The following is a 13613-nucleotide window of genomic DNA, read 5'->3' on the forward strand; positions in this document are numbered from 1 at the left end:
TTGTTGAATGTTGTGTGTTCTTGTAAACAGGTTTATTGAGGAAAGTGTGTGTTGATAGGTGAAAGCATGTTAGTGTGTTTATTTACGCTTATGTACTCAACTTTGCTGATTCTCTGTGTGTGTGTGTGTTTGTTTTGGCCATGTCTTTATCTTGGCCCTATGATAACTCCTTTTTAATGGAGAGTAGTGGAAACAAGTAGAGATAAGCTTCAGGTATTGAAGCATATTCATGACAGTGCATGAGTGAAGAGCGAATCATGCTAGTATTCATTAGTTACGATGTGTTTTATGCTTTACTTATTTATGATATTATTTATATGTGGAACTAATGTTAAGTTTTGGATTCGGCTCGGTTTTTAATAAGGGCCTCTAATAGTTCAAAGTTGTAGGTAGACTTATATTTGACTTCGTTTGATTTGATTTTAACTTTACTTTCGTTTGGATGACTTTTGAGTTGACCGTTTTAAACGGCATTTGATTTTTAAGTCTTCCATTGTGTATCTTTGATAGTTGCTTAAAGTGTTTTCACGGTGGCAGTAATGTCTTAGATAGTCCTAAATCGTATTTTGAAAGAGTAGAATAGGTATTTAAAGGAAAGGAATTTCTAGGGTGTTACAAAGTGGTATCAGAGCTTTGGTTGAGATTTTTAATTACCACTAACCCGAAAACGTTTTTTTTAACTATGTTTTAAACTTGGCCAAGTGCTTATTTGATTTTGCAGTGTTAATTTTGTTTTGATTTTATTTTAAAGGAGGACCGAATTTTTTTTTTTTAATTATTTAATATGGTCCGAATTTTTTTTAAGGGGCATCCGAAATTTTATTTTTATAAGGGGCGTCCGAATTTTTTTTTTTATTAGGGCCAAAATATTGGCCCTGCTTCCCTTTGATTTCGAAATTTTTTTTTAAGCAGGGTAAAAATATTTTTAGTTTGTTCATTGTGCAAGAAGCAAGGATTGAGGTAAGGATTATGTTTTAAAAGCTTTTAATAACATGTTGGTGAGCTTGGGTAGGAAAAGAAAGGGCATATAGGCTAGAATTTAATTTCTTTCCTATGTGCATAATTTTATTTTGAGGTGTTCAAGCATATTGTATGACTAGATGTTTGTTGATGAAAGCATGAAATATGTGAATAATTATATGTGATCTTTCAAGATTGTATGATTGAACACTGAACTTAATTTCCTACAAAGACTATGTTATTTATTTTATTTTCTTTGGGAAGGGAATTCTTTTCTAAAACTTTTCCTCTACAGGATGCAAATCTTTCCTAGCAAATTTTCACAAATGGGATCACTTGTTAAGAAACATAATGGACACCCCTACGATTTTGTAGAAAAGACCAAATACTTTTGTTCCTACATGAGCAATGTCTTACGAGATAGAGTTTATGACACCCTGATCATATTTCAGCAATGATTGTCCATTGTCTTCCGGAGGAGCCTCCTTACATTGCTGTCAAAGAGAGATTCTCTGATTTTTTACCTTCCAGGAGACATCCCAAATTACTATAAATACAAAGATTATTATGGCATGCTTTCCTGAATAATTACCTCGTATGAGTGGAAAAAGCTTATTGTCAGCACTTAAACCTTCCTTACCCTGACTACTACTACGATAATCCAGTAGGGAACAATCCTCCTCCTAGTCATCAGTCAGAAAGTTCTTCACCTTCGTCAGGGGTAATCAGGTAGAAAATGGAGAACAACAAGAGGGAGATAGTTCACTTATGGAAATTTCTAATCCTAATCCACCTCCAACTCCAATAATAATAGACATTTCAACTGATGAGGAGGAAAAAGGGGAGTTTGTACAAGTAAAACCCGAACCTAAGACACCTGAACCAATGGAGGAGACAGATGATTTTGACTTCGATCCTACAAGCTACAAACAATCAGCTGACAAAAGGGACAATGTTCTAAAGGAGTAGACTCCTATAAATTCTTTTCATTAGGAAGTTTTAGTTATCTTAAATATTAACATTGTTTGCAGTTTAAGTAATAAGTGGCATGTCCACAAGGATTCAGTGAACTTATGAAAATTCATAAGTGATTAAACTCATTTTTATTTCAGTATTTTATTCTTCCTTTATATCAAAAAAATTTCCACTTTATTTCTTTACTTCTTTCTGCCAATTTAATTCGTCTCAATCACAACAAATAGTTCCATCTCCAAATTATCCATCTTGTATTGATATCCCAAATTTACAAACCTTACCCCAATTGAATTTAATTCATAGTTTCAAGCCTTGAGGGTTCATGGGAATTATTTTTATTTATTTATGTGATGCTTTATTAAATGCATGGTTGGTTAGTAACCAATAATTAATTGCTAAGCTACAAATTTTGGGAAGTTTAGCACTATTACCCCAAATTGTTAGCTTCAAATTTATTGTGTATGATTTAAGAGTAATTAATTAATAGGTGAGTGTATGCCTTGGGATCTAACCTAAACCATATTTGATTTAGAGCCTTATTCTTTTAATTTAGGAGAAGAAAGATGGCAGGGGGAAGCAGTACCAACAATGAGGGAAATGAACTTAGCAAAGTAGTGAGGCAATTGGCAGCAGTTGCCCAACAACTGACAAGAAACTCGACTTGTAATGGGGATGCCCAAGGGAAGCTTTTTAAGAAGGTGGCTCAAAGTAAACCACCAACATATCAAGGGGAGCCTGATCTTACCATACTGAAAAACTGGTTGAGGGAGTTTGAGAAGTTGTTTGGAGTTGTAGGATGCCTAGAAAATTCAAAAGTAAGCTGTGCTACCTACTATCTGAGGGGTAAAGCTGACCATTGGTGGCAACAAAATGAAACTACAATTAGGGCACTACCTGGATTCAATTGGGCTAAGTTCCAAGAGAAAGTGAGAGATAAGTTTTACCCTAGCCTCTTACAGAAGCAGAAAGCTGAGGAGTTCTCAAACCTTAGGATGGAAAATTGTCATTAACTGAATACTACACCAAGTTTATTGAGTTGTTTCGTTTTTCTGAAGAGTATGTTGCTACAGAAAAGGAAAAGGCTAGAAAGTTTGAGAGTGGCTTGACTACTGATTTTCAGTTAAAGCTGTGCGGGCAAGTGTTTGAGACCTTGGATGAAGTATATGGAAGGGCCGCACACCTTTACACATTGGAGGAGAAGAAAAAGGAGTTAGCTGAGATAGAAGGAAGAGAGAAGAGGAAGGAAGTGGGGCAAGTTTATGGTAACCAACAGGGAAACCAGAACGGTTTTAAGAAGCATAAGTATCACCATAACAACAATAACTTCCACAATAATAATAACTTCCAAGGTAATAATCGTCAAGGAGGACGTAATATCAATGGAGGAACTAAAAACCATAACCAAGTGAATAACAAGAATGGAAGGACTTATATTTGCAAAAGGTGCAAGAACAATCACCCTTGTAGGGATTGCGAAGGCAATCTGGTTGCTTGTCGCGCTTGTAATAAACTTGGGAATAGGGAGTATGAATGTTTCTCTAAGAATACTAATGGGAACCGGCAGAACAATAATCCAAGAGGAAACCAGTGGAATTTTCAGGAGAACAACAATAACTTTACTAGGAATAAGAAAGTGCAACAGAATGGGGTGAAGAACAATAACAATTACAGTGGGAACAATCAACATAAAGGTGGAAACAATTCCACGAAAGATGTGATCACTTGTACTTTTTCTATTAACTTTATTCCTATTAAGGTATTGTTTGATTCTGGTACACTTTTTCTTTTGTTTCTAAAGGCATTGTTTCAAAACTGAAAGACTGTATAGGATCAGTAGAAGTAGTAGATCTACCAATAACAATTCCTACATGTGAGGTAGTGAAATGTACCAAAACCTTTAGAAATGTGCCTTTAGAAATAAAAGGGAAAGTATTCTTGTCTGACCTCATTGAGTTTGGGTTGAGTGACTTTGATCTCATTTTGGGAATGGATTGGTTTAGTAAGTACAATGCTGAGATCAGTTGTCGGTCGCAGAAAGTGAAAATGTCACAAATGGGAATGAATCGATAACTTATTGGATGCATGGTGAAACCAAGTGCCCAAGGTTAATATCGGTGCAAAATTGGCAAAGTACATGAAGAAGGGGCATCCAGTATATTTCTGTAGTGTAAGGAATATGGATCATGAACAAGTGACGAAACCCAAAAATATAGAAGTAGTCAATGAATTCCTGGATGTATTTCCAAAGGAGGTTCTTGGAATGCCACCTAAGAAGGAAATTGACTTTACCATATATTAAGTTCCTGGAACAACCATAATACTAAAGCACCATATCGAATGGCACCTGCTGAAATGAGTGAGTTAAAGGAGCAATTACAGGATTTTTTGGAAAAGGGATACATTAGACCAAGCGTTTCTCCTTGGGGAGAGCCAGTTTTATTTGTGAAGAAGAAAGATGGAAGTATGAGGTTGTGCATTGAATATAAGGAATTAAAAAAGGTGACCATAAAGAATAAGTATCCCCTATAAAGAATAGATGATTTGTTTGACCAATTAAAGGGTGCTATAGTGTTTTCAAAGATCGATTTGAGGTCTGGATATCACCAATTGAGGATTTCAGATGAGGACATCCCTAAAACTGCATTTAGGACAAGATATGGAAACTACAAGTTTACAGTTATGCCATTTGGATTGACTAAGCTCCAGCAATCGTTATGGATTTGATGAATAGGGTGTTTCATCAATTTATGGATAAGTTTGTAGCAGTGTTCATAAATGACATATTGGTGTACTCAAAGAGCAAAAAAGACTATGCAGAACACCTAAGGGAAATTTTGGAAACACTAAGAGAAAACCACCTTTATGCAAAGTTCTCTAAGTGTGAATTTTTGTTGGAAAAGGTAGCATTTTTAGGACATTTTGTGTCCAAGGATGGAGTAGAAGTAGACCCAGCCAAGATAGAAGCTGTTAAGAGTTGGCTAACACCCAAAACAGTATCTGATGTGCGGAGTTTCTTAGGTTTAGCAGGGTATTACAGGCGTCTTGTTAAAGATTACTCTAAGATCACTAAACCTATGACTACCTTAATGAAAAAGGATAAGAAGTTTGAGGTGGGATGATAAGTGTGAGGAAGCATTCTAAATGATGAAGCAAAAACTAGTCACAACACCAATGCTTATATTGCTAGACAATAGTGGGGTGTATGATGTGTATAGAGACGCATCAAAGAATGGTTTAGGGTGTATAATTATGCAAAATGGAAGGGTGATTGCATATGCGCTGAGGCAATTCAAGACACACGAAGTGAATTATCCAACCCATGATTTGGAGCTAGCTGCAATCATTTTTGCACTAAAGATTTGGCGCCATTACCTATATTGAGTGAAATGTTGAATTTACACAGATCTTAAGAACTTGAAGTACATTTTCAGCCAAAAGGATCTGAACTCTCGTCAAAGAAGATGGTTAGAGTATACAACGGATTATGACTTAGATATACAATACCATGAGGGGAAAGCGAATGTAGTTGCGGATGCTCTAAGTCGTAAGTCCATTCATAGACTAAACACATTATTAGTAGTTAATGAGTTGTGTAGAGAAATGATGAAATTGAATTTAGAAGTTGTATAATGGGGAGTACTAGCAGGTATCCTTGCAAACCTAAGCATCAATATTCGATGAGATACGAGCAAACCATGAGGGAGATGTAAAGTTAGATAGGATTCGCGAGAAAATTAAGCAAGGAAAAGCTACAAACTTCAAAATTTATGAAAATGGGAGTTTGAGGTATAAAGGTCGATGGTGCGTACCACAGAAATGTGAGAAAGTGAAAAGAAAATTAATGGAAGAGGGCCACAATACATTCTACTAAGTACACCCAAGAGGGGACAAGCTATAAAGGGATTTGAAGAAAATGTTTTGGTGGCCTAGAATGAAAAATGAGGTTGCTGATTTTGTAGCAAAATGTTTAACATGCCAAAAGGTGAAGATAGAACACAAGAGACCTCAAGGGACTGTGTAGTTATTGAAAATCCCAGGATGGAAGTGGGATTGCATTACAATGGATTTTGTTACTTGCCTTCCTAAGTCAAAGAGTGGAAATGACACAATTTGGGTAGTAGTAGATAGACTTACAAAATTCGTTGTGTTTATACCAATGAAAGAGACTTGGAAAATGGAGCAACTTGCAAAAGCTTACATCAAACATGTTGTAAGGTTACATGGGGTTCCAAAGGATATTGTGTCTAATAGAGATTCAAGGTTTCTTTCAAAATTCTGGAAAAGTGTACAGGAAAATATTGGTACAACACTTAAGATGAGTACGACGTTTCACCCTGCCACAAATGGACAAACCGTAATAACCATTCAAACCTTGGAGAACATGTTGAGAGCCTGTGTAATAGACTTCCAAGGAGGGTGGGAAGATAGCTTGGATTTAATTGAATTTTCCTACAATAATAGTTACTATGCGAGCATAGGAATGGCTCCATTTGAGGCTTTGTATGGGAGGAAGTGTAGTAGTCTAATTTGTTGGAATGATATTAGTTAAATAATGATTCTAGGGCCTCAAATTATTGTGGATACAGTAAAGCAAGTAAGGGAAATTCTATCTAAGATTCAAGCAGCTCAAGACCAAAAAAGAGTTGTGCAGACTTGAAGCGTAGAGAAGAAGAGTTTGAAATTGGTGATAAAGTATTGTTAAAGGTGTCACCAATGAAAAAGTGATGAGATTTGGGAAGAAAGGAAAGCTTAGTCCAAAATACATTGGACCATATGAAATACTGCAAAGAGTAGGCAAAGTAGCTTATAGGTTGGCCTTACCTATGGTGCTTAGTAGGGTAAATGACGTATTTTGTGTGTCTCAATTGAGAAGATACATACCTAATAAGTCCCATGTGTTACAACCCAAAACCATTGAGTTAGACCAAAATTTGACCTATGAAGAGAGACCTGTCAAGATCCTTGACAGTAAAGTGCGTAGTACACGCAATAAGAATGTTAAGATTGTGAAAGTACTTTGGTCTTACCAGGAATATGAGGAAGCCATTTGGGAGGCAAAAGGCGAAATGAAAAAGAAATAATCAGAGTTTTTTCAGGTATTTTGAGTTACGGGGGCGTAACTGGTTTTCTTTAAGGGGGGTAGAATGCGGTAGAATTTCACGCTTTTACCCTATGTTTTTAGTTATTTTTGTGATTTTTGCACAATTTTTACAAAGTATTTTGAGTAATTGTGTTCTCAAAGAGACACAAAAGGGTAAAGGAATGAAAAAAAGTACATCAGTATTATACAAAAAGAGGAAAAAGTTTAAATTTTGTTCCCAAGTTTTGGGACGAATCTTTTTTTAAGGGAGGTAGACTGTAATACTCCATATTTTTATATTAAATATGTATTTTGTAAAGGTATTTAAATAATTTTTATTTTTTAATTATGGTATTTTAATTATTTATTCTATGTAAGTTTCGAAATATTTTATAAAAGGAAGATTTATTTTATTATTTATTTTATAAAAGTTGGGGTTTATTTTAAGAAAGTATGATTTTTTAATAAGTTTTATTAAGGAAGGGATTAGGAAAATTAAAGGAGAAAAGTTTAGGGGAAAGGGTTGGTAGAGAAGGGGTATAAATATCCCACTTATGAGGCAAATCAATTATACCAAGAGTGAAGAAAACCCAAGGTAAACTTCTCTCTCTCTTATCCTTATTTTTCTTTCCTTTTCTTTTCCCCTTCCTCTTTCTTTTTTTTTCGGCTGCTCTTTTCCTCTCCACCGCTGCCAGTAGCGTCAGCCGCCAGTAGCAGGTGGTCGCCTTTGCCAGTAGCCGGCAGCAAGTGGCTGTCGTTCTCCTTCTTCCTCCTTTTTCGATTAAAAAAACTTAATCTTTATTGTTTTAATTTAATCTATGCTTAAATCTAATTGTAAATTATGAGTTTTGGGATTTGATTTTAATGTTTGATTTTAAGTCTATGTTTGGAATTGTGAATTATTGGTGTTGGTAATTGAATTGTGAAGCATGATATATTTGTGATGGTTTATGGATCGAAAAATTATATTTTGGCATGAAGATATGGACCACACTTTTATTTATGGCATGCTAGAATATATGTTTGATTAAACTACATATTTAATTTGGCTTGGAATATTGAAAATGAATTTTATTATGGATCGTATAATTTTTATTGGTGCTTTAAGCATAATAAAGGAGCTATATAAGTGTCTATGTACACGAGGAATAAATTTTTTGTTGGTGCCTTTGTGCACTTAAGGTGTTTCTAACACAGAGGATAGGACTTGTGGCGCTTTATGCGTTTAAGGTGTCTTTGACACTGAGGTAGAATTAAAAAGGGTTCAACATTAAATATTATGTGGTCACTAATTATTCAAGAAATAAATTGGTATGTTTGTTTGATTGAATAATTATTGTGGATTGAATTATTATGCTTTGAGAGTCATCACCAAGTCTAATAATATGTGTAAGGAGGGTGATCCCATCGTAAGGGGTACTCTTCTTAAATGCCCTTGGCCACTTAAAAGCCTAGGACTACACTTGTTAGGGTGTAGTAGGATTTGAATTCCTGACTGTTTGGGGGACCTTGAATTAAAATTGATTCTATCATCATGCTTTTTTTTATAAGAAACAAGTAGGAGTCGCCAATAAGTTTTAGGAAAAACTCATAAACCTCGTTCATTCCTTTCTTCCATGTGGAGTTCATGGAATAATTAGCATAAAAAATAAGTTTAGCCATGCCCAAATTAGTCTATAAACCAGAAATGAGTTCAGGAGCGAGGGTACTAAGATAACGTTCCTTTTAAAGGGGAATCGTCATCCTAGCCCTAGAACGGGCTCTACTAGCTCTTCCTTTTTCAAAATTTCATCACCAAACAATATATGCAACGCGATACCTAAAACTATCTTGGTTGATTATTTACAAGCATTAATTCACGTAGTAATTACATTGCGAAAGTCGTTATTCTTATTTGATAATATTCGTGAAAGAACAATAAATAAACAAGATTCGCCTTGGCTTTAGTGATCAACCAACAATTATTTAATTCAATTCTAGTCTTTATTTAACGCAAGATACTATGTGAAATTGATTAATTAATTATATAAAAAGTGGTCAAACAACACTAATTAATTAATTAAATTCCTATTAAATAAGAAAAATAAAGGTGTTTTAACTAAGTGCTTGAGAATTTATCCCTGATCTTTGCTAGATCTCCGTTTAGAACACTTATGGACACCTTATTGTTGGGGAACCTCCACCGTAGTAACTAAGTATCGAAAGGGTGAGTGTTTAGGAAAGAGGGCTAGGTTGCACAAGTTCACAAGTTATTTCGCTAGAGTTTTAGGTTAATTTATGTCTATTGAAGCCTCGGTTTAAGCTCGTATTTATAGAGAAGGATTAGGTTTAGGGTTTTGAGCTTTCTCCCGCAGCAGGTGTCACGCGCAACAGATGAAGTTGCGCACGGCAACCCAACACAAGTTATAAAGTTGTGCTGCTATGTGCAGCGCAACTATTGGTCTTGCGCGCGGCATTATGGTAAGATTCGATTTTATATTTTCCGTATAATTTTCGAATAATTACAAATTTTCCGTAGGGAAACTATGGAAGTTGCGCTGGGTGTTTGGTAAGTCCGTGATTGTGAGATGCGAGCGAATTTTTTTGCGACAGCACTAAGTTTTAACCTAGGCGCTCCTAAATCCGACATTATTAGGGTTTATGCAAGGGCTTAATCCTAATTATGATCGGGTTTAGGTAATTGGACCTTTGTTTTGGCTTTTCTTTAATTTGGGCTAGTCTTTTATGTTTTGTGGCTTAACTTGTTATCCATAAGTATTCTGTTGGGATTTGGTAAGTCCAACTTACCGCAGAAACAACCCCGACCCAAAGAACCACTCGCAATTAATAAAACCATAAATTATAACAAATAAACATAAATGGATAAAATAAGAATTTACCTTTAACGCGTGCTTCGCCCTCAAAGTCGGGCTCTTACATGAAAGCTTTAGCCCCGCTCACACGAGAGCCTCCAACAAAAGTCCATCCACAAAAACTACTAGCGACTTTAAGGTCCTTTACCTCGAGGTTAGCGAGGTCCGACAAAAACCCGAGTATTATGTGAGTTTAAGAGTTTTTGCTAATGCAATGCTCTATTGAATTCCTACTCAAGCAAGGAATTCGCATGCCATGTTTTGGCTATTTATAAGGAAGGATAGCTTGGGAATTCCACTCATCTTTCAATGTGGGACTTTTTAACAAAAAGATCCCACATGGAAAGATTGATGAATTCAACCCATAGTTAAATAAACCAAGGAACAAGTAACAATTGTCACATGGTTAGGTGAGGACCACTTTTCCACTTGGTCCCCAAGGCATTTCACATGCAATGTGAACTAACCATGTGTCACCCAATCTTGTGCCCCAAGTTGGGTTCGGTTGGGCCATTTTATTTTGGCCCGTGTCCATGACCCATCTCCCCGGGTACACGGCCCTTGCGACATGTGTCGCCACAGTGGCGCGCTGCCACCATGGCGCGCTACCACATGGCACGCTGCCACTAGGTGGCTGCCAACGTGGCGGCTGCCACGTGTGCTGCCACATGGCTTTGCCATGTGTTCTGCCATGTGGCACGCTCCTATTAGGCGAATTTCCTAGCCTTTCGCGTTGCTAGGATTTTACTTGTTACTTGAAGCATTTTCTTGTCTCGCCAAATCCTAAATTTTCGCTCGACATTTGAGATTCTCCGACGCTCGGTTAGACGCTCCAAGCTCGAATTCCTGACGTCTAAATATTTAATACTCGGGCGACAAATTAATTTCTTCCGAATTAATTCGTCGAGTCGGTTCGTTTACTGCAAAGGGTGTGACCCGAAGGGTTCAGTCAAGATTAAGCTGTAATATTAATTATGTATTTATATTACTGATCGGAAGCGGCCTCCACCTAGACATTCTGATCACTTGACCTTACTGAATATATTAGGTTTCTATAATTCCAAACCCACTAACGGAATAGTACACTTGTTTGAAGGACACCATTCCTTTCAATCTCCCACTTGTCCTTCCGGACAAGTGCACATTTAGTGTAACCATTTTCCTATGTCACTTAATGTCATTTCATGAACTATAAGGTAAGATTATTTCGTCATCCTTATTATGTCCAGAAATGTTTCTCGATTTCGAGTCCGACTGTCAATAAATAGATGATTTCTAAAATCCATCCGAGCACGGCCTTGCATTTTTATAGTCTTGCTCTACGAGGGGCCTTGTATACAACAAATACATCTTCCCTATTTTAGGAGGGGGACATTCCCAGTCTTGTAATGTAGCTCCTCTTACTTAGAGGACCTAGCCGCCCGAGTGTTGCCGTTATAATCCCCTATTACGGCAGACGATTGTCAACATCAAAGCGGACTAGTACTCAAACAAGAGAACTCACAATACTCATGGTCGAGGAAATAGGTTCCGATAGCCATAATGAGAAGTATACTTATGACGATTTTTAATCTCTTAAAGTATTCTCATAGGTCGATCCAGTATGGTTCTAAACCAATACCTGTGCAAATGATTTATGACATTCATGTTCTCGTATCACAAGAAACAGTGCTATAAATCTGACTACACACTAATCTCAATTGGTCATTAATCGTCCATCGTTTAAATGACCTCGATTAGGGATAATTTTCGATTATAATATTCAACGTTCACTTAATAGGTGTTTCCTTACCAAGACTGGTCTTGATACCCTATTTTGAATATTCCTAGAATCGAATGGACTCATTATTTAATTCAAAACCACAATTAAATAGCAAATGAAGTGATAAAATTGCATGAAATTTTAAATTACTCCAACACCTAAATGGTTCATCTTATGATAAATGGTTTTTTCCGAATGTTTTAAGAGTATCACTCTTCATAAAACATCAGTAAAAATCACACCTATATCTAATATGCTTTATTTCTTTCATGCAATTGCGAATGTTGTCGTTCACTTATTGCACAGGTTTAGTTATAACTACTTTGGTAATCTTAGCATCTTCATTACTGATCACTTTCATAACAAGATGATAAAATTTGAGAGTGTCATGGATTATATGTGATTTAGGATTAATTGTCTAAGTGATGGCTCCCACTCATTTTCATGATTGAGACCTTCAACTTGACGACCTACAATCATTAACGTTCAGCAACAAACTTTCCATAGAACATCTTCTTTGTTATCGCCATTAAGGCAATAATATTCTCAACATATATTTTAGTAGACTTCCTAATGATGCTTTGCTTGGTTTCACTCCAAAAAGGCTCGCAATGATTTGGGATACCCTAATCACTTGTGATCATGGAAATTTTACTTAAATTCCTGCACGTTACACATGGATGCACGTCCATGTTACCATTCTCAAGCCATGACTTATTGTTAGCTCGTGTTTATAAACGGATTCCTTATTAAGGATCTAATCCTTGTTAAGGTTTATGCTTGCAACATCAATTCTCAAATCGTATTTGTTTCCACAAGTCAAGAACTCATCCTGTTACTTATCCAAGTAGTTTTGATGTTCTTGGCCATAATCTAACGATCTATTACATAGATTCAAGTTAATTGGTACTACATACATACTTTAGATGCAATAAGAAAGTAAGTCGTGCGACGATTCCATATCACAGCGTACATGATGGATTAAGTTACAGAGTAATTCTCAATCATATTCCATCCATGTGACATTTTAGCTCATTCATTTTCACGGAGTCTTGCTAAAATGTTTGCTGTGTGACACGGTTAAAAGTCTTTATTAGAGTCTTTCTTGTTTGACTTAGTATTTAGCCTAGCTTATACTTAGTTTAAACATTTACTTATTTTTATACATACGGGTCGAAAGTCTTTCAAAGTCCTTCAATTCATGTTTAACACGGTAAACTCCTTTACACGTTCAAACATTTTATTTAGTCTATATAATAGAACTTAATACCCAATACGTACTAAGTATCGTCTTTTGCTTTGTCCATTGTCGAAAATACTTTCAAATCTAAGCATTTAGCATTTGATAGTTATTTCACAATAGAGTTCGTAAACTTCTTGTTGGACCTTTACTTTTGCTCCCACTAAACTTCTTATTCATGAGAATTTCTATGTTTCTCCATAAGTCAATCCTCTTATTAACTTTATGAGAAAACACGTTCCAATTCCTATATGTAATGCTTCCATTAATCCCATGACGTATTCCTTAAGCTTGTTTTTAAATCTAGCATTATTTAGATTTTCAAAACCCTTAGACTATTCCATAGTCACTTCCAAAATCCTATTTTGGGAAGGCAGTTTTGGAATCTATTTTTCCACATTTCATATGAGCAATTTTGCTAAAACAATCACGAAAAAAACTTTAGCATTCCGATTTGTGAATAAGTTTTTTATTAAAATCAACTCCGTAAATTCAATTGTATCCTTTTCATCCAATCTAGTTATGTATGCATATACATTTCCACATTTGTTAGTTTTCTCCTTGAAAAATTATTTGCAATCGATGGATCTTTTACCCTTTATGCAAATTAATCAAGTTTCAAACATGATTTTCAAACATGGAGTTTATCTCGGATTTTTTTATGGCCTATAACCATTATTTAGAATTTGGATTTGTCGTAGCTATCTTACAAGACATTATTCCTTTACTATCTAATAGTAAATA

At 35.7% G+C, this 13613-nt stretch overlaps 1 protein-coding gene across 1 annotated transcript; it reads left to right on the plus strand.

Moving 5' to 3' along the window:
• The first annotated feature begins 2498 nt into the window (after positions 1 to 2498).
• Positions 2499 to 4005, plus strand: LOC110711328 (serine/threonine-protein kinase phg2-like). The gene is made up of 3 exons (XM_021889706.1): positions 2499 to 2861; positions 2927 to 3659; positions 3734 to 4005. The coding sequence occupies exons 1-3, from the start codon at positions 2499 to 2501 to the stop codon at positions 4003 to 4005; spliced, it is 1368 nt and encodes a 455-aa protein (XP_021745398.1).
• The last annotated feature ends 9608 nt before the right edge of the window (positions 4006 to 13613 follow it).

Source organism: Chenopodium quinoa, unplaced genomic scaffold (genome assembly GCF_001683475.1).
Source record: "Chenopodium quinoa cultivar QQ74 unplaced genomic scaffold, ASM168347v1, whole genome shotgun sequence".
Classification (NCBI taxonomy): Eukaryota; Viridiplantae; Streptophyta; class Magnoliopsida; order Caryophyllales; family Amaranthaceae; genus Chenopodium; species Chenopodium quinoa.